The sequence below is a fragment of the Polyergus mexicanus genome, unplaced genomic scaffold (assembly GCF_030449975.1).
Source record: "Polyergus mexicanus isolate NDT 795.1 unplaced genomic scaffold, iyPolMexi1.0 SCAF_1, whole genome shotgun sequence".
NCBI classification, from domain to species: Eukaryota; Metazoa; Arthropoda; class Insecta; order Hymenoptera; family Formicidae; genus Polyergus; species Polyergus mexicanus.
Genome location: NW_027223321.1, coordinates 11,153,784 through 11,179,115, shown reverse-complemented (window position 1 = coordinate 11,179,115; position 25,332 = coordinate 11,153,784). Strand labels below are relative to the sequence as shown.

Genomic DNA, 25,332 nt, shown 5'->3' with positions numbered 1-25,332 from the left:
TTTCTCTTTGTCCCGCGTGTAATCATATCTGTTCTCGTAAATGATGCTTCGATGTATCTTTGATTATCTGCTCAAAAGAAGAGAAATTTTCCGGAAATACTAATTGTCGAACACTCACTGCGCTTTACATGTTAATATTTAAATATATTGCACTGGCCTAGATATTCTTGCTTAGATTTTTTAAGAAGTAAAAAGACGAGAAAAAAGAAAGAGATAGAAAGAAGAGTTAATCTGCATAAATGCATAATTCTTGCGTTCTTTCTTCTAATAATAATCAGGCATAGCTTTCACAGTCATTCTCAAGCTGCTTTACGATTGACATCATTGTTTGTGAAGTTTTATAGTCAGAGTTTACGCGTCCATAAAGTGCTTTTGTATAATAGATATAAATGTATGGATCGCGCAAATCTTTATTTCCGGTTACCCACGTAAGCTGCTTGCAAATATTTTGTTTACTACCCGGCATTAAAAAAGTTAATCATTTCTAATTTAAGAATTTTGAAATCATAAAGTTCACATAAAACATGGAATTGTAAAATTATTTGTCTATTACATACGTCTGACGAAAAAAAAAAAAGACTTTAATGAATGAAGGACTTTAATGAATCAGCTTCAAGTACTTTACGTCCCTTTCTCCATTCATCATTTATTAATTGCTTTTTTATTATTATTTCTTATTTTTAATTAGTATGTATGTATGTTATCATTTTTTTCTTTGAACAATTTTATTTTTACACAGTTTAAAAATTAAATAATAAGCCACTCTCTCTCTCTCTCTCTCTCTCTCTCTCTCTCTCTCTCTTTGCACCTCTTTCCTCTATATCTATTTCCTGTATGATCATATGCGGTTAGAGAGCAGAATAAAGATGCATGCACAGGCATCGACATCGAGCGATGGTGACGGGCAACCAATATTGTCGAGGCAAGAGGGCAAACAGCGTTCGAGTGTTTGCTCCTGGAAATCGTTAACGCTCTCCAAGCGGGGTTTTAACCATGCTCGATCGACCGACGAATGCACGCGTAATTTATACGATGTGTTGACGACAGAGAGACCGTGGGGCAGTCGGCCCGGAATAAATCCCCTATAAAATTTGAAAAATTGCGTTGCGTACGCGATAACATGAGAGATGGCTTCGTATGTGCGCGATAAGCGGATCACGCGCGTGTACTTCGTCATTTTTATTTCTCCATTGTTGTATAAGCTCTCTTGCGCGCGAGAGAAATTATTTGAGATACACGAGATACGCTATGCGAATCGCGTCAAAGTAATTTGACGGAATTAAAAAATTAATTCAAAGGAGGATACTTGTATCCACATTCTAATATGAATAGAAACAATTAAAATTTAAGCTCTGATATTATTCATCGATTTCGCTTAGATTTCTTTAACTATTTTATGCAGGCTTTTCATATTCTTGTCCTACCATTCTTGATCTATAATTTTTTTAAATTATTTTTTTTTTTCGATAAAGATCTGATGAAAACTAACACGAAATAAAATCCTGTTAAAATGTTCGAATTAAATGGAAAATGAGATTTCAGTTGTCCATCCTCAATAAAAAAAATTAGACTTATTTCTCGATAAGTTTACCTTTCAATGTGACATATAACTACAACATTATATTATACATGTATACACATTAGTTTCACATGTAAAGTAATTAATACGAAATGGACAAAGGGAGGCTTAGTCGATGATCGATCGTATTTCTTTTGAAAACCAATATAGTTACCCTTTCTCGGGATTGTTTCCCTCGTACGTGAGGTTTGTCGTTAAGTGGTATATCAAGCTGTTGTAACGACAAAGCAACGTACGTGTACGTACCTAATGAGATTAGGGGCGCATTCGGGCCCGTTGGCTTTCAAGATTTAACTCTGACCGAGTCTTGCTCGGGTGTGCGGTATTGGTTTTTCGTGTACGCAGTCTGCGATGCGTAATTCCCGATATGAACACCCGCCGGCTCAGGCAGCTTGTCGTTTTTATGGATATAGCTTGTATTTTTTTGCGGCATTTATAAGCGTGTAATACGTGGAACTTTCAAAAGTGCACGTACAAGCTGGATCCATCTTGAAATGCTTGGGCGTCCAAACGAGATTTAGTAGTTCCTAAATAGGAAGAGAGGATGAAAACAAGGCCATTTCTGCTCGTGAGAGAGAGAGAGGGAGAGGGTGAAGAGTGGTCTATATTAAATTTAAAAAAAAATGCGGTGAGTGAAGAAAAGTATACGTATCCAATGCCAATTTTAAATCTAATTTTCACATTTAAAAAAATAAATATATTATATTTATGTTATTAAAGACAGAGAAAGAGATCTTTGTTTGTTTCTTTAAAACTGATTAAAATTAAAATTTGGCAGTGTAGTTTATTCAATATAATTTTAAAAAATTTCTCGGAAAGCTAATAGCTATAAATTATTTTTATCGTTTGAATATTTATGTTTAGAGAATTTGTTTATCCAAGTAATGCGAGGAGTACGTAATACTTACAATATTTCGTCGAACGGAATATTTAATCGCCATGAGTACGCCGTGGATTCACCTTTAAAGTAACATCTGTTGCTGAAGTAAATATCATTCGAAAGTTATAAAGAGGAATTTCTCATGCATTTCTATAAATTTCTAGGAATTTCATATACGTGTATATGCGCGCATGTGGACGAAAATCTCCGTAATTAAACAACTTGCAAAGGGCAAGGCAGAGAAACGATCTCAAGTGGAATATAGTTGGAATATAATTTTTATTTATCCGAATAAAAAAATTACGAAATTACTTGTTTTTAACATTTTACAAGACTTATTTACAAGATGTATTTAATCGATTCTGTATTATTTGTTATTTATCATTTTTTTATTAGTATCATGACACGAAATTAATAGCTTCATGCATGTGCTTAATTAATTATTTTGATCAAAACTTAATTTAAGTTATATGAATAAAAAATTAGTTGTGTGATCGATTTTTTTATGAAATTATTATTGTACTTTGTTTATTTAGAATACAAACTTAATATATAATGTATTTCAATTTTTTAGTTCCATTTTGTTGTATATTTCTTGTGATAATATTGTATGTATAGGAAATTTTATCGACATTGCGCGCGCGATTATATCTTTAAAAAATAGAATGATACCACAAAGAATATATTAGTAAAAAATGGCAAATTGATAAAATTTAAATTTGAATTGTATAATAAATTAATTAAAAATTTTTATATGAAAATAACTATATAAATATAATAAATATAATATATACAAATAATAATATTTTTCATCAACCTCTCTTTCTGTAGAGGCGGGGAGTCAAAATTATGAAATGACAGAAGAACATGCCGTAATTGCGGCGTTGTACAAATGAAAATTAAATCAGACGGATTAAAGTTGGACGCTGTCGTTAAAATGCGCAGCTATACCTCTTTTTAATCAAGTATTTTACAGCGCGATTAATTGTACGGAATTGGATCTTTATATCGCAGATTTCATTGCGTTCGATCTAATTCTCGCCGTTGATTGCTTCGGTATAACCCTAGAACGACAAAAACATCGGCATTTATTTCTCTATCCGGCGCAAGCCGCGAGCGATCTATCTTGCCTTTTAAATATTTAAATTATTTTACACACCGAATCAAAACTTGTTGCGCGAGATCAATATTGTACGTATGCATCTGACATATAGAAATTGTGAAAATTGTTATGTTCGTATAAAAGTATCTATATAGGAAGAATAACAGAGATTGACAAATTTGTAAATTAATGCAAATTTTTAATTTTTTAATCTACTTAATTATATATATATATATATTTTAAATAACTTTATATATTTTAAATAACTTTATATATTTTAAATAACTTTATATATTTTAAATAACTTTATATGTATGTATAGCTTCGAAAAAGCAAATTAAAGAATATTAATTATTTTCATACCGAAGTTGAGAAGCAAATTGTACGCAACATTATTACTGTTTTAATTGACTTTTATCGCGCTTATCTTTTTGCTGCCAATTGTAACTGCAAATTGCATCGGCAAATGCATTGTTTCGTCAAGAGTCGTCATGATATTCAATGCATATTTGAAAAAAAAACAAAAAAAAACACAAAGTTACAAGTACAACTTATATCGTTTTTCGCGCATAATTATATATACATTTATGATCAAATTATGTCGGATTATGCTCTTTTTCTTATGTTAGAGATATATCATGCAATGTACATATTGCGTTAATGCGGACTACTATTTAAATAGTTTATTAATTCTTCATTAAAAATTTTGTTAGCATACAGCGAAGTAAAAATTTTGTAATAATAAAAAATAAGTGTATTGGAAAGAATTAATAATAATTTAGATATATTTTGAAATCTGTAAAAAAATTCGATGCAAAAGAAGATTTAAAAAACTAATCTGAATTTTTTAACTAGAAACTTATATATAATTTGACAGATTGTTTTCCCAACAATTTCATTTAATTTATTTATACTTGACAGTTGAAAGATTGCAAATTTGATACATATATTTTCACAAGTTGATATCTCGACGGATTAACGGGAGGTGAGAGGTGAGAGGTGAGAATTGTACGATTCAAAATTTAGTTATTTATTCATCAATTTTATATTTCACATTTTGCGTAAAATTCAATATGTCATACGTATTTATTCGTCAGATACTTGTCGTCCCTTAAAAAAAAAAAAAAAAAAAAAAAACCGATTGATGAAGACTGCTAGATCCTATGTTCTCGATCTGACACATCCGAGTGGCTACGTATATTAGTCTCTTCTATCCTGTCGCCGACACACACGCGACCGGGATCTTCATCGGCTTCAGTTGCCACTTGTGACGGAGAGTTTCCGGAAGCGGCGTTTCCGGAAGCGCGCTATCATCCGAGTAATGGTCATCGTTTAACCCGTTCAAATCGCGTTGACTCAATATGTGAACCTATATGTGGACAAGATGGAATAATTATTATCGTTCGATTTTTGATTTATCGAATGTTGTAAAAGAAAAAAAGAAAGAACTTTTTATATGTCTCAGTATTGGTCAGTATTCTTATAAACATTTATAGATAATTAAATCTTTCACAAAAGCGACGTGTATATGATTTTGTGCTGCGCACACACACATATATATATATATATATATATATATAATATATTATAATATTATAATATTATATATATATTATAATATTATTTAATATATATATATAATATATATATATATATTAAATAAGGCATTTTAAGTATTAATAAATTCAGAGATTTTGGAATAATGATACAGGAGGCTGCGGTTCTTATATGTAATAGTCCTTTTCCCAGAATTTTACCCGCATTCTGCAAATATTGACGATAGCCAATGCCATAGGTTGAATTTAATCTTCAAATCAACTTCCGAGAGATATAATTAATAATGCAAAGGAAAATGCGTTGCAAATAGTTATTTTAACATGCGTAAGCATTCGGCCGTGTCGTTTTGTAATTGATTACATCGTTGCTTTATAACAGTTCTCGGATGAGTGATCACACACGTAAATTAATGCGATTAATTAGAATCAGCCGGCAGGCAAATTCTTATCAAGGACGAATTATAACAAGGATACTAACTGCGCACGGATTAATAAATCTTTGATATTAATAGCTTCAAGACTTCTTATCTTAATCTCATATCTCTCGCGAATAGTACAATTACAAACGCGCGTATTTTGATAAATATTAATTCCCTTGTCAATTCCATTTTTACACGTTATCGTATCCTGTCTTAATATTCTCGTCTGTCTGACAGACAAAAAAACGTAGACGACACAAGAAATAATATGTATGTTATATATTTTTGTTTTCAATCCGTTGCGAACTGCGTCCACTCTTTCTATGTTTTTTATAAACATTGAGAAAATATTTTGCGTCATATTGTTTATATTTTGATATAAACATTTTAACAAATATCTTTTTCTAGAAAATAAAAGAGCTATACATATGTAAACAGTAGCTTATACGTAAATGTCTATTTTTTTCATCTATGAATGTTAACGACGTGATGTAATAATTTAGGTCACGGTACAACGACACAAAGTCGTTATTATAAAGCAAACGATTACGATGAGTCTTGATCAGACAGAGAAGCGACATTTAATTTATATTCTAGTGATTCGGCATGAGGGATGAAATAAAATTTAATCCTATATACGACCGTGTACTTGCTAGATACAAGGTTAATATTGTATAATAAAGAGCTCCAGCATGCTAAGTCGAACGCACAAAGCATAATTAAACGAAACTCTATTACACAATTGCAGCAGTAATGGACAATTATTCAGTATCGCGTTGTTGCGATCGCGCAATGTAACTTATTATTGTGGCGATCGCGGGGGTGACAAGTTCGTTGATCAATAAGCCGGTGAGCTTACGCGGTCGGCGCTAATTAAAGTTATGTATACTTGCACAGTCGACAACCACTTAGGCAACAGACGCGCCTAACGTGGTAATACACTACTTTACACTATACTCGGATTATCGATTGTCATGCGATCTTACCATGTAGTGAAGCAATCGACAGGGATTGAACTTGCTCTGGCAGGCTTTCGGTTTGCAGTGCGACGCGGTTAGATACCTAGGATAATGTCCCTCGCCCAGATCCCTTATCTCGTACTGTGTCTCGCAGGTGCATTGCAGGGACTGCGAATAATGCATCTTTGCGTTAAATGATTTTTATTGCTTTGTATCGTAATATCGAGAGAGGTGGATCGTTAATTGAGAGATGGACTAGGGTACGAATTTCTGAAATATGAGACAGATGGTATTCTTTCTCGGATAAATTAATGACGTTCTTCAATATTGCTGAGCTTATATCTATTATATATAATTAAAATTTAAATCTTAAATAAATTATTTCTTTTTTCCATAAAAGGCTTTGAACAAAATTAAGGGGATGATTCAGAAGTTAGAATAGCTATTTAAGATTTGCACATATTTTATGATTCCATACAGAACATTTTAGTTAATTTAATAATAAATAATTATAAAATGCTTGCTATTTTTGTCATTTATATATATATATATATATATATATATATATATATATATTCGTTTCTTCTTTCACAAACTCATCCATCCCATATCATGTAATCTCATTAAATCGTATACTGAAGGAAAGAACTCGAATCCCACTTTTCCTTATACTAATAGAAACATTTATATTGATAGAAAAAAAATACATGTTAAATTTATATTGTAAATTAAATTGTAGGATATTTAAAATGTTTCACGATTCAATACTCGCTTGCTTTCTATGATTTAAAAAAAAACACGGTTTTTATATCTATCTAGAAATTATCCTACATCTTCATCTACAAAAAAATTACAAGTGGGTAGCGTATGCAAGAATGCCAAGTTAAATTAAAATGTCTTCCATGTGGCGCGGAATATAATTCTTTATATCACAAGCGGGGGGAAATGGGGCAGATAAAAAAATCAAGATAATAGAATCATTTGTAATAAAATTAATTAATCGAAAAAAACGCTCGCGAAGCGATGTGACATAAAGTTCACTGCACGTGCTCGATAGTTTTTCTAACGAATTTATTTTTGACCTTTCAACACCAGTTAAAATTTACAGGATGATATATTTTGATATATATTTCGAACTTTTTTTTTTTTTTGTGCGATCGTTGACAATGTTTCATTGTCGCTGCGTATATTACAAAGAGAAGTCTGTGAAATAAATGAATAACGCAATAGAAAAAAAAGAACGAATTCTCTCTGTCTCGCGTACTCTTTATGTAATTCCCCAATTGCATTTAATTGCTTGTTATATTGTCACTGCAAAATATTAAAACAATTTTTCCATAACGTGTAAAAAAAAAAGACATTTGCAATCACAATTGTCAAATCCCTCGCGGGAAGATCTTTGATATTGTAATTTGCGTTACAACAATACGGGTGCGAAAAAATGTTTATTTAATAATATTAATTTAGAATATGATATTCATATGCGTTTCAATAACTTACTCGAACAGAAAAGTATGGAAGTACGTATACATACTGAATACTTTAATCATAAAGAAATTTTTTTTATCGCGGGAAGACTTTATATTAAGATTATTTTTTTTATTCTCTTCTAAATTATTTAAACAAAAAACACATTTTTTTTTTTTTTTTTTTTTAACCGACAGTTAAACGCTCTCTTGCATTATATCGCAGGTCTTATCGTGTAAATGATAAATTTGTAATTTAACTCGGCTGAGACGCGACAGCGTCGTGCAAAATGTTACTTGCTCGCATAAAAAAGAGGGAAAGAGGGAGAAATTCTTATAAATTATGCAAACGTACTCTCGTTACGAGACGCGGCTGTAGACCGACGTCCTCAGTGCCGGCGATCCGTTTAACCTGCTCGCCGAGTCCCTCGGGACGGAAGCTGCGCTTGTCCTCATAGAAGAAAGCATTCCGATTACTCGCGATGTCCTCGCGATCGTCCAGGAGAAACTCCGGCGCGACGACTTGCTCCTTCCACCGGCCGATCGACAGCACTTGTCCCGGACCTTCCGCCAGCAAACCGTGGACCATTACCTGATCTCGTACATTCAAATGTTTTTCATAATCAGATTAAAATCCATTTATGTTATCGTAATATAATTTACAGGTTTAGGTCCCATGAGAAATTACTGAAACTAATCAGAGCTGTTATTTTTAAACGCTTATAAAGAGCAGGCAAAGTAAAATATCTTTTAAACAATCGAAAAAAATATATTTTTATCATTTAATAAACGTTTATAAAAATTATAATGACGAATGCAAATATGAATATTAAAGGAGATTTGATTTTTCAAAATTTTATCGAGGAAAAACCTGATTTCCAATTTATCATAGAATCTGCTGTTTGTAGTATGACTACTATTTCTGCGAAATTCGAGGCAAAAAAAGAAAAATAGCTATTTTCTTTATTTTATTTTTTACACGTTGTTTTAAAATAATGCTAAGTAATATATCAGATATTTTGTTCGCATAAATGCAAACGGTATAACAAATTACAGGGGGATCAACACACAGCTCGTATCTGATGGTGGCTTACACAAAGAATAAGGAGCTTCATCCTTCCCAGGACACGTCTCGCATGAATCGTCACCGTATACTGAAGACGCATCTCTAACATCCGGTCCTTATATACGAATTTATGAAAATAATAGCGCGAGCCCTTTAATCCGAGACGATAGGTGAGAGATCCCATTACATCTTATCACCAAAAGATGCCATTAATGCCACTCGATATCTATTTGATAGGATGCGTGGATTTCAGCTGCCTTTGTTCGCGCCGCGTCCACGCAATCCTCGTCTTTTGTCTCATTCTTGCTCGCGTGTCTATATTCATATCCATAAATAAGAGTACCTTTTCCTTCGGGCTGCGAGAAAGAATCGGTTTTTTCGACCTTACCATCAAGACGGGATCGCGGCATGTAAGGGCGTTCGTCAATTCCATTCGGAATATTTGTCTCGACTGACTTTACGTAGTAAACTTGACTTAGTAGACATCTATAAAACTCCAATTCCATTTTTTTTGTTATCGTGGCGCAAAACGACATGCACCATCGAATTGACAAATACGTTCGAGAGCGCGAGTCCGTGCAGTGAAATGGTTTGCAAAATAAAATTTATTTGCAGTTTTCAACCAGGCAGACCATGTCGCGCTAAGCTCGCGAAGATTAGTACGTTTAAAAATTTTGATGTCAGATATTAATGTCAATTGCATCATTAAGAATTGAATAAGAATTCTATATAAAATTTTAAAACAACAGTCTTGTTCTCATTCCATGATATTTATTCTAAAATAATATTAATGAAAGTAATCAATCATACATTTAGTCATTTAATTCTTTTTTTTTCTTTTTTTCATTTTCCTAAAAAATCAGGGATGTACGATGCGTTATACTGCGAGCAATCTTCGTTGTGATTTAATTTCGCCGCAGATGACTCGCGAAAAATTGATACGCGATATAGTGTGTGTTCGATTATCATCAACGCGGATCGACGTGTCACGCCAACATTCGGACGAACAATCGGAATGGAATTTATATAGCTGCCGCGCGCGACACACAAGAATCAGAGCATGTTTTTAACGAGCTCGTCATAAGTTTTAACGACGCGTCGGAATATCGGAACAACAACGGATTGTTCTCTTCGACGGTTGTTTCTCTTTGGGCGACGTTACTGACATGAGCTAACAGAGCGCGATACGGAAATATCGCTATTATCCTGCGGTATAACGCAAAAAGTGAGAGAAAGAGAGAGAGAGGTAATGAAAACGCACGTTTCTCCGTCCATTAGTGGTGCTCCCGAGATTCATAACGAAATAACGCAACGCGTTTCGGAATCGCGCGAATTGCGTAACCGGCGTTAGAGAAACTCGTTAATACCTTTCAATTTACCGGTCGCACAGATTATATCGACAAAAGATCTATGATGGGATTATGAACAATGTCGTATTATTACATTAACAATGGCATGCACGATAATAGAATTCAATATCCGAGATGTATGCCAAATGATTCGTTAAATTCATGTGATTCAATGGTTGAAATGATGGTTGAAAGCCATTTAAAGAATAATGCCGTACATACAAATAAATAGAACTATCAGATCTACAACTTTTTAGCATCTCGTATATTTCACGAATAATTTTAAATTATTAATATGATTCGTAGATTGATTTTAGTATTAGCTATGTATTATTATTATTTATTATTATATGTATATATTTGTGGACTACTAATTGCACAATGTAATTTCTTTCAGAAGAGTCTCTCTCTCTCTCTCTCTCTCTCTCTCTCTCTCTCTCTCTCTGTTTCAATAATATTTAGATACAATAAATTACGTACACAAAATTCTGCAAATATGAAACGGTATGTATTTTTTGGCACATCATATATCGCACATTCTCGGCGCGTTCAATTAACTTTCATGATTCAATTTTGTTTCATAGTCATTGAATTATATTCATATTGTTTACGCGCGACAAACATATAAGCGATGCATGCAGATACACGCAATTATTATGGCCAAGAATTATTTTCTGTACTAGATATACGAGAATAGGATCGATCGCAGGTACTCTCGCCTCCCCTTCTCTACCTTCGTTTCTGCTGGCTACTCGCGGTTTTCCCGTTTACGTGCGTGCACTGGATCATCTGATTAGATCAGTCATGCTGCAACGACAAAGCATCGCCAGGATAATCGCAATCCAACATTCATTTTGCCCAACATTGTCGTCGATAATCGTGAAAATATACGCGACAACGTAGGAAAGAAAACGTTTCTTCCTTCCATTCGTGATTCACGAGCGATTTAAATAAACATTGGTTTTTCCTTAGCAAAAATATTGATATTAATAATTTTCGAGTTTTAAAGAAGTTTTAAAAAGAAGAGCCTTTCATTAAACTTTGAGAGTCAAGAGATTAACAGAACTATATTTTTTTTATCAATTACAAATAGAATACATATACTTTAATAAGAAATTTAATTTTAAATTCAATTACAAAAATATATAATAAAAAATTGCAAAATTTATAAAAAATAATAACTTGCAGAATCTTTAGCGAATTAAGCTTTAAAAATAAAAATTAATAGTAAAAGGACTTGTTAGTTTCGGCCGGATTTTACATCGACAAATTTTATTAAAACTTGTAATTTTAATTTTATTTCAAAATAATGAATTTTATACATATAAAATATTTAACTTTTAATATATAATTAACGTTATCTTCTACATCATTATGTATTACGTCATTTACAACCCCTTAGAGATAAGATTATACACTGCAAACGATGTTGAGGGCTTTTCCATTGTTGATAAAGGATTCTTATAAAATTCAGCTAACATCCTACCAAAGTTGTATAACATTTCGTATCTGTCTGTAATAATTAATTATCCAGAAGTTAAGGAAGCGCACGGGCATATAGTTGCAAAGCAAAGACAATCTTGAAACACAAATCCGAACGGTTGATGGAGGATTCGTTAAAAGAGCTCTATTGACATGTTACTCGAGCGTCATTAAAACTTTTGTTCGATCTTAATCCTTGCAGTAAATACTCAGCAGATCTCGGAAGACGTCGAAGAATGATCTTCTGTTAACCTTTCAACTGATATTAATCTGTACATATTCCCTTTATCTCTCGATATTAATCTCCTTCTCAAGCTTTCTAAATGCCATTTTGACGTCGGAGTTTGACACTAATTGATGCGTTATCGAAAAATATTTCATTTGACGAGAATTACTAATGATCAGAAAATACGTCAGGTTTGATAAACGATTATTAATCATTTACTCTTCTGGACAGTTTAAAACGTATAACTCTAACATTATCGGGACACAACGATGTGATGAAGAAGCTATCTTGCTCAAGTTGACAAGTTTATTAAAATGTTATTATATCCTTCCTTAGATTGATAGTAAAATAATTAGGCTCGCCATCTTATCGGATACATCCTCGTATTCTTAAAGGAACAAATTTTTTAAATCTTTCTCATCAGTTTATGTGACAAACTTTTCGACAAAAAGTTTTTCATCACTGTCTAAATGAAACGCATACTCCCACCCGTTTTTTGAAAACCTGCGGTTGGCAGCAGTCGGGAGTAAAAATAGTTTTTATCGAGATGGTTATTGGAGATGATCATTGGCTTTTTTTTTTTAGGAAAACAAAACATTGTAATAGCAATTATTTTTTTAATGGCAGAGTAATTTTATAAAATTGGATTGTCGCTTTACTTTTAAAAAATGAGAAAAACCGAAGAGAGACAGATATAAAGAGAATTTTTACAAAATTGATGCATTTGAAAAAAATATAATTTATTAAATGCAAGATATATTAAATTTGCCTTAAGAAGATTTTTATTTTTATATCATTGCGTCTTCATTGCGAGGAAAATGATACGCAGTTTATTTCGTATATCTACGTTACTGAAAATACTAAAATCATTTAGTATTTATTTATTCAAATAACAAATAGTCTGTTAATTCGTTATAATTTTACATACAATCGTCTTTCGTATAAAACAGAAATAATCGCCGTGTCTAATCGCTGTCGAAGTGCGTGCTCGCGTCTGCGCGACGTTTGCGTCCCTTCCTAAACAGGAGGGGAACGCGCAGCCCTCTATATATTTCATGGAAGCACGAGACTCGGGGCACTCCGCGCGTTTTTCACGACGTGAACATCCACGGGTTACAGAGGATACCAAGGGGCAGATCAGATCTCCTGGAGAACCAGTCATCCGGCATCCGTTTTGATACCAGAGGCATCCTGTATACCAGACAACGCGGCATGATGGCGGTTTCCTCATCGATCGCGATCGTTTTCATCGGTGTGGCTGCTTACGCGGTTACGGCCGGACCCGTCCAGGTAAAGTACACCCCTTATTTATTCCTGTCAGCGTTACGTAATTTTAATTGCAATTTTTATTTGACTCTTCGTGAAATAAGATCTTTAAATATTCAACTGTCAGAATCTAGCATTTTATATATGTTTAACGGATTTCTCGTTATTTCATGGCTAAGCTGAAAGATATTTTCGTTTTTTAATATGGTTTTCTTATTATTAATTAAATTTCTTGTCAAATAAAATTGAGAGAAACTTATTTGAGAGCGTATCTATAGACTCGAAAATTTTTCATGAAAGCATTGAATAAAAAACGTTGTGCAGAGATTTTAAGCGTAATTGGGTTTTCATATGTGAAGAGTTAATTCATTTTATCATACAAAACAAAATATAGATATCATATGTAAGAATAATACAATATTTGTATATATTTAGAATAATATTAATATATCTCATTTATTGTAACGTATAAAGAGATTCGCTTTAAAAATATCAGTTGAATGCGTATATACAAGTATTGTGATGGATCTTTTTAACTAAATTTTTTAAAAATCTGCGCGACATTTTCTTTATTGCGCAATAGCAATTCGATACATATGTATTAATTAAATTCGATGTATACGTAATAAATAAATCAAGGGAGAAATAACAATATTTTATTTTCTCGCTAACAATGATATTTAACGATAAATTTTTGTCTATGTAAATACTATTGTAATTATAGCAATCCCGATTACGTTTTTTAAAATTATTGTATGAAAGTCGAAGTTTTTCACACACACACACACACACACACACACACACACACACACACACACACACACACACACACACACACACACACACACACACACACACACACACACACACACACAAAATTAAAAGCAATTTATTCCAAATGTAAATGTATTTCTTTTTTTAATTTTATCATTATTATATGAAAAATTGTAAATTTACGTTGAAGATAAATTTATTAATTTTAATACAGTAATTAAATTAGAAGATACGAGATTCATCTCGCTTAATATGCTTTAATTTGCAGTAAGCGCATGCAACAGGCGCGTATTCACGCTGCAAATCATTATAATTGCGATATAATAACATGAATGAACATTACATCGGAATAGCTACATCGGAATTTGTTTGCTGATTTCGACAATTGCGTATTATACGCAAACGAGATTGAATTGTATTTGACATTATGCGTCATCGGTATGTGTGTAATTAATCTCGTCACGTTATAGCGAACATAATTGAATGATAAAACGCGTGACACTGTACGCAGCTTTGAACATGATGAAATTAACTGTCCGAAATGTATCGACATTATTGTTTTAAGATTACAAAAAATTATTATATTATCGTATTCAAAAATTCAAACAATAATTTTACTTAATATTAATAAATATTAAACTATTATTATACTAATGTTGATTATATATAAACTGACTGTATATAATAACTGCACAAGAGTATAAAATTATAGAGAGTATTATATTATTCTCATAAAAGATGATTACGATCATATTACTTCAAAATATCAATTTACAAATTATCTACGCACGACAGCAATATTTAATATCCGGCAAATGGCGATAGCCGCGCAATTAAATGAAGAAGTGTTTTGTAAAAAAAAAAAGGGAGATCGGGATTTTTTTTTGCGAAGAACTTTTTCTTTTTACGAGGAACGCGCGTAATAAAGAGAAGCACAAATTTACACGGTGTAATTACGGGAGGGATCCCGGCTTCGAAGATCTACCTATGTAGTCCCGCGTTTTACATTAATCCTATCCGTCGAATCCCTCCGGGAGAGAGCTTGAACGTTTGTCTCTCGTCTCTTGTGCTTTTTACTCTTGTCGAGTGATAATGCCGAGAGCGCGATGCGCCTCGTTGCGTTCGCAACTTGTTGCATCCGGATCTGGACCGTCTCTCGGCGAAGTGCGCTCTTCTTCTCGCCCTACGGCGCCAAATAACCTTCCCTCGCGTACGCTATTCTCGTGTCATGACCTTTTCCCGCGACATTATCCACGCGAAATTACTGCATTCAATGATTCTCGCCTCGTTCCTGGTCTCCGGTCAGGGATGAGCCGTGAAGTCGCGACATATCGGAGAAAGCTGCACTTTGCCACTCTCATTTCGCACTTCCGCAGATTCAAGTGATCTCGATAGTGTCTCTCGATAAAAGCGAAAAATGAAATCGCCGCACTTCCGAGCCGCCGCGAAGTGGAATAAACGAAGATCAATCGTAAAAATAAAGAGATTATGTGAAAATAAAACTCAGAACTATTTTGATCTGTTTTTTTTTTCTTTAAAAAAAAATGTGTAAATAATATATTTTCTAATAATTACTTGTTTAGTTGATTTTCACTGACATAAATCACTATATTTTTGGATAAAATATAAATATATAAGATTATAACTTTAATATAATCCGTGTACTTTCTCAAAAAATAGCTTTTGACTTTTTTTTTTTTCACGTTACTATCGTTCGAATCTTACTTTAGCTTCTGTGACATTTATCCCTAGCGAGAAGAAGGCAAGTTGAATCTGACCAGAAAGCGAGAGAGAATTTTTTGGGGCGACGTCGAGAGAATAATATATTTTCCTCTCTTATAAAATGTCGTATAGTTTTCTCTCTTTTTTCTACATATTTCACCCGACGATACCATCGGCTGTCTCTAATGCAAAAACTTAAAGCAAGTACGCGGGGCGTACACGCGAGATTGTAATTCGCAAGGACATTGGCGATAGCCAACTATACCAGAGATGGAGAGATGCTCGCGAGACGAAGCTCCGCAACCGCAAATTCGCTGAACGGGTTAAAGATTGGACGATGTACAATATATGCCACGGTCCGCACGATATGCGTTCCTGACGCAAAAGTTTTCCCATGCATACTAATGGTGCCCATGAGGCAGCTACGCGATATGCACCTGGGATAATATTTGGATTCGCCTTGTAAAATGACGGCGTATATGTGCGCCAGGATATCGATATATGTATTATATGTTCTCGTAATCTCTAGTTTTTCCACAAAGAGAAATTGCGTCTCCCTTTTGCATTTTTATAGTTGAACGATGTGACACTAAACGAGTGTAGACGCAATTCTACACTCTCAGAAAGGATTTCTGATAACGAGACAAAAAATATTCTTGACATATTTAATCGTATCGTAACCTTATGCGGTATAAAAATAAAACAATTTTAAAATTAAATCAATAATTCCTTTTCTTCTCTCTCGAATTAAATAAGATTGTCTTATTATCTTGAGACAAGAGTAACATATACAAATCTAAGCTTATATATTCTTTCATTTAGAATAACTTGATGTTAGCGCCACAATAGTTGGCGCGAAACCGATACGCGGTGGCGTTACTAGGCATTTTATTCTAGATTTAAGAATTTTCCATTTAAGATTAAAATATTCCTTTTTCAATAATAAATATGATTGTCGCTATATCGATCCTATTTTATGATAGATTGATGAGTAATAGCATTAGATCCGGAAATCTTTTCTGTGGGTGTACGTATACGTACACGCACACAATGGAATTCGTACGGATTTATACAGAAATAAATATTGCATATTTATGTAACTTTGTGTAATTTTTCTTAGAATATAGTTATATATAACTGCTAATTTTTTAACCAGAAAAATAATTATGCGAAAAATACAATTATAGTTTTGCTTTGCTTTTGTATACGTTATAAATAAATTTTTTTAGGCAAAAGAAGAAATAAATTTAATTTAATAATTTTTTTGAGAAGGAAAATGTGTGTGCGTGTATGTATGTTTATACGCGCACTATGTTTACGTTAATTAATTTTATTTAATTATTATTACTAAAATACTTAACATATATGTATATCTATGCATATATATCCTTCTTTTAGATTTATATGATTTCTAAGGCTTTTTCATTCTTTTGGATATACATTACATAAATATTATATATATTATATACATAACATATATATGACGATATTATATTTTTCATGAAGTTTGCAGTTACAATTTTTTTGTACGCTTTGTATATGCATATACGGCCTTTCTCCTAGATTTACATAATTTCTGAAGTATTGTATTTCTCCGAAGATATAATCTAATATTCCAATATTAATACATAATGACATATATCATAATTTTCATAAAGTTTACAGTTGCAGTCTTCTTGTATACTTAGTAGAAATAGACCTTTTTTCAACAAATTTAAATTTTTATCAACCTTCTTCATTCTATACGAAAATCTTTGCAATCTTTATCTCACGATTGTTGTACTTAAATAAGATTGATACGACAGCGCGCTATTTCTAAAAAGCATTTAATTTCTCGTTGTTTGCTCTCCCTCGTTACTTATTTAAAATAGGTCAAAACTTCATTAACCTGTTCAACTATGAATTGCGACTCGCCAGTTACTATATATCTCGCGTTGTAATTAACGGTGCGCGATGAAAAACGCGATGCCATCGGGGGGTCGATCGAAGTTACACCGTCACCGTCAGCGTTCGAGATTTTAAGAGGGAAATTAAATCCGTAAAATTTTCTATACTTCGACGCACTTTGTGACGCATGTGAAACCTCATTTTCTATCTCTTTCCATATGCAGTTGCTGCGGAAGATCTTGAAGTTAGTATAGAAAACCTTTTTCATAAAATTCAATCGAACCGCTAAAATGCGTGTTTTAAAAAGAGAGGGAGAGGAGAAAATATATACATCAATGCTCGTGTAATGCACGGCTTTCAGTTTTGTCAAATGTTAAGGTCGCGAATAATCGATAAATTCGAAGAATGGAAAAACACTTTTTCATCGAACAAAGACGAAACCTTCGATACAATGTCGACTTTAACGCTCGTAATTGCTCATACGAGTCAAGTAAATAATATAATGATAAGCCGTAGCAATAATATATCGATCTATAAATGTAGATAACAGGATGCATTCAAAGTCGATCTAAAGGATTAACAATTAAAAGGATTAACTATTGCTTCGAGTCTTGCAAAAGACGATATTAATATTAAATAAAACATACAATGATTATATAACTGAAATTATATAACTTTGAAAAGATAAATAAGGGAAGTTTTTGCGAATTCTATATAATTAATTAACATATTATTTTCAACAGAAAAAAAAGATCTCCTTTCTTTTCAAAATATCTTATAAATGGATTGCTTCTATCTCTCCACTGTAACAAAATTCAATTTTTAAATCCCACTTGTGAATAAAATAAACTCAAACAAATGAAAAGAGGTGAAAAATATGAGACAGAAACGTTATCGACAAATGCGAAAAAAATGTATAAAAAAATAATATAAAAGTCGAAGAGTTAGCATTCGGCGAATGTACGCGACCGTACAATATCAACCATCGTGATGTATATTTTTAATTTAAGCGAAACTAGAAAATGATATCAGAAATTTATAATATAACACCTCTCGCGGGGAAGCAAGACCGAGTATCGAAGCGACGAACAAAATTGTAATTAGCATAATGCAGCCCTTGTTGCAACCTCGTTGCCAAGCTTGATAAGATATCGCGAAAAAGACGACGAGCACGTGCCGTCGACACGCCAAGAACGGACTTAGCACGTGGTCGGTAATCCTTCACGTGGTCAGCTTTGCATTATGCATGCACGCAAGTCAATTTTCTCTTTTTTCGCCCAATATAGTGTGTATTTGCAAAGCTCGTTCAATCCTATCGATATCGGACAAATACTGAAATATATCGCAATGAATAATTGCGTTTTTTGCAAATAAATAATCCTATGCTTTTGTTCTAAATATTCGATCAAGCTTGTGCAGAAATATTGTAAACTCGCGACATTCGAATAAAACGTAACGATACGTCATGCGATGCATTTTGTAATTGTTAACTTAAAAGATAAATAGATAGATATATTTCTTTATCCCACAGCACGAACATGTTTTAAGAGACACCCGACAGGCGCATAAAAAATATTCGTGATTTTAAACAAACAATTTTATGTACATGATAATTATAGTGTGATACTAATGATATTAATAATCATACAGAAATATAGGACATCTATTATATTTATATAATTTATACAAATCCAAATTCTTAAAATTTTATTTTTCTTATTAATATTACGTTCATGTGAAATTTCTCCCTCGTGTGATCTTTATTTACCTGATTTCCTGACGTTCTTAATATCAATAATAAAGTTAAATTATATAATCTTGTTGCGCTCTTTTTACATTTAATGAATGTTGATGTACATAATATTTATAAAATACAATAATTTTTAAACAACGCATAGTTGTATTAGTAATAAGAACAAGATGCTTGTAGCTATAATTAATAAGTTTTGCTCATTTTCTGGTTACAGGGTGTATCGAACGCGCTGCAACAAGACGCATATGCATCACCAGTGGGAGATCTGGCAGTTGTGGCAAGATATTTGGAAAATCGCAGTGAGTATAAGACAAAAAAGAAACGATTGACTTGCTCGTTAGGAAGAGACGAGAGAAAATGTCTAAAGATAGAAAAACATACAGCAAATTTTATTTTTCAAAATATCAAAGTAGCTTTCTGAAAACAATATTGCAAGGTTATTAAAATGGATATATCTTTTAAATCAAGTAAAACATACAAATATTGATGATTACTATTACTATTACCAGTACTATTTTTAATCAATGTCTTTTATTTCTTTTCCGTTTTTTTAAATTAATTTTTAAATTTTTTTATTATCTCAGCCAAATTTCTTTAATCTTTATTCGCGCGTGTATTTGTCTTTAATATATACATAGATAATAGTTTCTTTATTCTTTTCATTAGAAGATTGAATTTATAAATAAAATCAGCAACAATATTTGAAATAAAATATATAGAGATAAAGATAAATATTTTTGCAATTATCTGCATTTTAAATGTGTCGTAGAATAATTTTTGTATAATATACTCTTGTACAAATCAGATACTACTCCTCTCTTTCTCTCTGCTTTTGGTCAATACAATAAATAATAAATACATAAATAAATTCCGTCTAAAATCCGTTCGCGTTATCACGCGACGGACATCAGCAGACACGAATAAAACCGAAAAACACAGGTCATCTTACTTTCAGAGAAAAACGTTTTATCATCGTGTACTTTTTACAAGTACACGCGATTGATACGTTAAGTGATTCGTCACTGTTATTAATTTTTTTACTTTTATTTTAAACATATTGAATATACATACTCAGTGTACGCATTGGCTAATTATAGTGAATTATGTATTGTACCGGGGAAAAAAACAATGCGTGATCGATACCGCACCGAGGCTACTATACGTAAAGAATGATCCTTTGCCCTTTGATGTATCACTTTTATACTATACGATCTATGAACGGAATTGTGCATTAAAATCATCTGATATATTTGATATCAGTCTGATATATATTACCCATATTAATATTCACGTTATATACTTTAATTAATTAATAAAGGAGTGTCGATCGATTATGTTAACATATTGCCTGAAATAGCTTGATCATATCACAAAATTATAGAGTGAATTAAAGTTAGTATTAAGTAATTACATATTAATATCAAGACAAATATAATACTATTGTGGAATGAAAATATTAGAAGAGGAAAAAAAAGAAGAAAGAAAAGAATTTTTCCATTTTACCGAATGTCGTATATTTTGTTTTGCAGATATATAATTATACAGAGAAGACATAAAAATTATATATATAGAGTTGGAAACTGCATATTTCTGCATATTTCTATTTACAATGCTTTCCGTGAAAAAAAAAGAGAGATAATGAAATTTTGTTAAAAGTCAAAGCTTTTTAAGGAAGAAAGAGAAATAAAGGGCTGAAAGAAAATGATATGTACATAGAATATAAATTTCCTTCTAACATTTCTAATAAGATTTAATGCTGTAAAATCCAAATTTCTTCCACGATTGAAATTATTCATGAACATCGCAGTTTTATTTCATATGGTCGATAGGATATCCGATCATCCGATCAGAGTGCATCATGTTATGTCGATCAATCATTGTCTTGACGTGAAATGTGATTATCAAGATTAAATAAATAATAAATTGTAGAGCGTTTCAACGCACCAAAGGCTATCTGATAGATAGAAAATGTCATAGAAACGTGGTTTTATGACGCGATTATCACGATGCACCTCTTGATTGCATTTTATGGTTCGATTATAAAGCATTACAATTCAAACATAAAGTGATTCTACAAGATATCTACATTTACTGGGGAAAACAAAACACGAGAAACACAATAATTAAATTGGCCGTTTGTATCCATTTCAATCAGTTTAAACTTTATTAATTTAAAAAGATACATGAACAAGCAACATCGACGTCGATATTTTAACAAAATAACAACATATGACATCTATAATTAATTTCTGAAAACTCTCTTGCAAAAAAAAAAAGAGTAATTTATATATACAGAAACATTTTCTTAATAATAGATTAGAAATAGATACTGGGAGAATGAAATATGTAGAATATTGATTCGTACACAAATTACTTTTGAGTCGATTTTTTGTAAGATCACTGTACGACATAAATATTCTTATTCGACTGATGAGATACGTATTAATTAAATAATAATAAAGCGTCTTCCGTTTCCCTCGGCAGGTCTAGTACTTGAGAATTATATTAATATTTAGTATGAATGAAACATTCATACAATGAAACATTGATACGATCGGGGGTCATGAGCTCGTAATTTAATAATTCACGCATTTATTTACATTGTCATTTCGATGCTTTCGATCCTGATATTTTCGCTTTAATACGCATCCCCATTTATCATTTATTATATTTTTATATTAGACTGTGCTCATTAATTACACACATCTATGTAAAACACGTGTGTCTGACAATTCGAGAAAAATCAGACCAAAAGTTTATATAAACTAAAATCGAATCTGCGTATTTTGATACGCGTGGGAGATTTGCGATCAGTATAAATCACGCGACGAGAAGAGATTCGTGAGTGTGTCAAGCGGGCATAAAATTGTCACGTACGAAATGACGTACACGCGGATTATCGATAACATCGTCGACGAACCGGTGTAGATAGAAGGTAAGCGTGTATAATAGCAGTTTAGGCATGAAAATCGGTTAATGTCACCAACCTTCGCGCATGCCACGACAATGTTTGCCTCGCATGCTTTTGCACTTAGGTCTCCCGTAACTTTTACTCAAACTCCTGCTGCACGATAAAGTTCGCCCCATACGCGCGATTCTTCGACAATTTTAATGGCACGCATAACTCGTCTGCATGTATTATCGTGTAAAATAGCACAGCATCGCGCGATAAGAAAATTGAAGAAAATGGTGTATTATTTCTAACAGACATTTTGAAAGATTGATTGTTAATCGTTAAATTATCACATTAATTAATGTGATAATTTTGCATGTATTTATCATATTCAAACAATATTTTTAATTTTCGATAAATTCATAGCTCTTCGGGCATTAATTTATAACGCATGACATATAATTGCATGAATCACGATCGTAAATTGATATCGCGAATAAATGTAAAACGAGAATTGAAACCAATAACATGTTATTTTGGTGAATTCATATTTTGATAGAAAATTTAGATAGATACCCTGTATATTATATTTTTCTTTGTATTTATTAGATTATTTATTATTAATATGCATATGTAGTATTGAAGATCGCGGTGTAATTAACAGCGTAGTATAAATATTTTAGTATTCAGTATTGCATTCACCAAAATAATATCGATTTTGATACCTGATGGAGAATTATATTAATTTTATTATTTCATTATTACAGGAACGAATCAGGCAACGGAGCGAAACTCGGATCAGTTCGACGAATATCGTGTGAGAGATATTGACAGACAACTCAGACTTTTAATAAATAAATTAACGGATCGCTTGGCTCAACATTCTGCCAATGATGAACGATTACTCGATGCAATCCGAGATAGAGTTGCTATTCGTGATGAAATCCTTAATTTTCCAAATGTCAATCAAGAGAATGAACGATTAGACCATATTGATGATGGGCACCAAGTGAGAAATCTCGATCAAATCGGTGGTGGACATCTTGTGAGAAATCTGGATCAGATTGGTGGCGGACATCTTCTGAGGAGTCTGGACCGAACCCGCAATGCACAAGTCGCGGGGAATCTTGATCCGATTGACGGTGGACATCTTCTAAGAAGTCTGGACCAGGGCCAAGGTGCACCGTTCGCGAGGAATCTTGATCATATTGGCGGTGGACATCTTGTGAGGAATCTGGATCAAATCGGCGGTGGAAATCTGGTTAGAAACGTTGATTCCTCAAGTGCAGAAGCAAGACGGCGCCGCGTTGATCAGTCCGTTGCACAGCGCATTGCAGCAGTCTCGAGACAGCTGCAATTAGCGCGGAGCTTGGATCGAGCCAGGAGCAACAATCGCTTGAAAAACATTGAGCAAATCGACGGTGGAAATCTTGTGGGAACCAGGATTGATTTAGCCCGATTGAACTGAATCCAAAAAGATCTGCAGAATATGAAGAGGAAGAATTTATTTAATGGCTTAAAAATGATCGTAAATGCGAGAGATAACTAAATTTATTCTTTACGACATTATTTCTGATTTCCTAATTATTCAAGAATTATGTATACTTTATGTAAGCAATTGGAATCAATTAATCATATTCAATAAATATGCATACAAAGAACACGCTTTTCCTCTCTCTTTATTTTGATATAATTAAAAATTTAAACAAATCACACAAAATAATAATAAATTGAGAAGTTAAATTCAGGAAAAGAGAACGCGCACGTATGGAAAATATAAAACGAATTTAATTCACAATTTTATTTTTTACTTTTTGTCGCATAATATATTTTTTATCTATTTTATAGAATATTTTATAGAAACAAGATATACATTAATTCTCTCTCTCTATATATATATATTATATATTTTAAAGATTTTAAAAATATTTTCTTAAATAGAAATTGAATTCGAAAATATATATGTTTCATAATATGTTATTAGAAAAGATGTAGAGCTTGAATTTTTTAATTTATTTTTTTTTTTTCAAAGAGTGTGTTTTTCTTTCAAAATATTAATTATACAAGTTGCTAAAAAAAAAACTCAATTTTAAATAGACTTCCGATATATACATTTGATCCACAAATGCGTGACGAGCGATATTATTTCGTTATAATAATCATCGAATGAACTGACTGATTGCTTTACAGAAACATCAGAGTATTGACATTGTAGTTTTTATTGTTTTTTTTTTGTTTTAACAAATATATAGCAGAAAGAGTAATAAAATTCTATCTATAAGCGTATTTATATATACTCTTTCCAATCCGATCGTTTGATGTTCATATCTTTCTTGTAATATTATCCAGTCTCCCACATTAAAATCAACGTAAACCTAGTACAGTTTTTTAAAATGTTCAAGATGCAGGCAATCGCAATTTAGATGCTCATCTACTGCGGCAGACACGTCGAGGATTGGATTCGCTATCTGGGGCAACCTTTGGTGAAAACAAGAGATACATACCTCTCAGGTAAGATGTTATTTATTGATTCGCATATATACGATATTTAATGATAAAATGAGAGTTCATTTAATGAAAGCTTTCACTTAACTGAAAGTTAAATGAAGCTTCCATGAAACAAATTTTTAATCTCCGGCGATTTATTAGATATTGGATTGAAAAATATTTAAGGATTTATCTCAGAATATATTTCACAAATATCTGATAAAACAAAGATATATTCAAAATTAAATCTGTAATATATAATTTTTTTTTTCTGTAGAATATGCATTATTAAAGGATATGTATAAGTTTCTTGAAAAAAATTACTTATATCTATTAATTTCTTTTTAACCAAAATTATGTAATTTGCTAATCTTTCTTTCCGCACGCGTTTGTCCACGTTAATATTCTTACAATGACAATGAGAATATTCTAATCAAAAATTGGTTTCAAGAATTGTCAAAGAAAC

General features: G+C 32.2%; 2 protein-coding genes across 2 annotated transcripts; one reads left to right on the top strand and one right to left on the bottom strand.

Annotated features, from left to right (window-relative positions):
• Nucleotides 1-4,615: 4,615 nt before the first annotated feature.
• Nucleotides 4,616-9,136, bottom strand: LOC138938489 (prothoracicotropic hormone). The gene is made up of 4 exons (XM_070305500.1): nt 9,056-9,136; nt 8,317-8,553; nt 6,523-6,663; nt 4,616-4,930 (listed from the first exon to the last, which is right to left on the bottom strand). Exons 1-4 carry the CDS (start codon nt 9,134-9,136, stop codon nt 4,772-4,774), a joined length of 618 nt encoding a protein of 205 aa, XP_070161601.1. The 3' UTR covers nt 4,616-4,771.
• A 4,005-nt stretch (nt 9,137-13,141) lies between these two features.
• LOC138934732 (uncharacterized) lies at nt 13,142-23,997 on the top strand. Its single transcript, XM_070298763.1, has 3 exons — nt 13,142-13,374; nt 19,701-19,785; nt 23,147-23,997. The coding sequence occupies exons 1-3, from the start codon at nt 13,297-13,299 to the stop codon at nt 23,845-23,847; spliced, it is 864 nt and encodes a 287-aa protein (XP_070154864.1). The 5' UTR covers nt 13,142-13,296; the 3' UTR covers nt 23,848-23,997.
• Nucleotides 23,998-25,332: the final 1,335 nt, after the last annotated feature.

Coding starts and splice junctions, on each gene's coding strand:
- LOC138938489 (XM_070305500.1), bottom strand. CDS start 9,136: ATGTTAGAGATGCGTCTTCAGTATACGGTGACGATTCATGCGAGACGT. Junction 8,554..9,055: donor TGAAGCTCCTTATTCTTTGT/GTAAGCCACCAT, acceptor GTACGAGATCAG/GTAATGGTCCACGGTTTGCT. Junction 6,664..8,316: donor AGCCGCGTCTCGTAACGAGA/GTACGTTTGCAT, acceptor CATTATTCGCAG/TCCCTGCAATGCACCTGCGA.
- LOC138934732 (XM_070298763.1), top strand. CDS start 13,297: ATGATGGCGGTTTCCTCATCGATCGCGATCGTTTTCATCGGTGTGGCT. Junction 13,375..19,700: donor TTACGGCCGGACCCGTCCAG/GTAAAGTACACC, acceptor TTCTGGTTACAG/GGTGTATCGAACGCGCTGCA. Junction 19,786..23,146: donor AAGATATTTGGAAAATCGCA/GTGAGTATAAGA, acceptor TCATTATTACAG/GAACGAATCAGGCAACGGAG.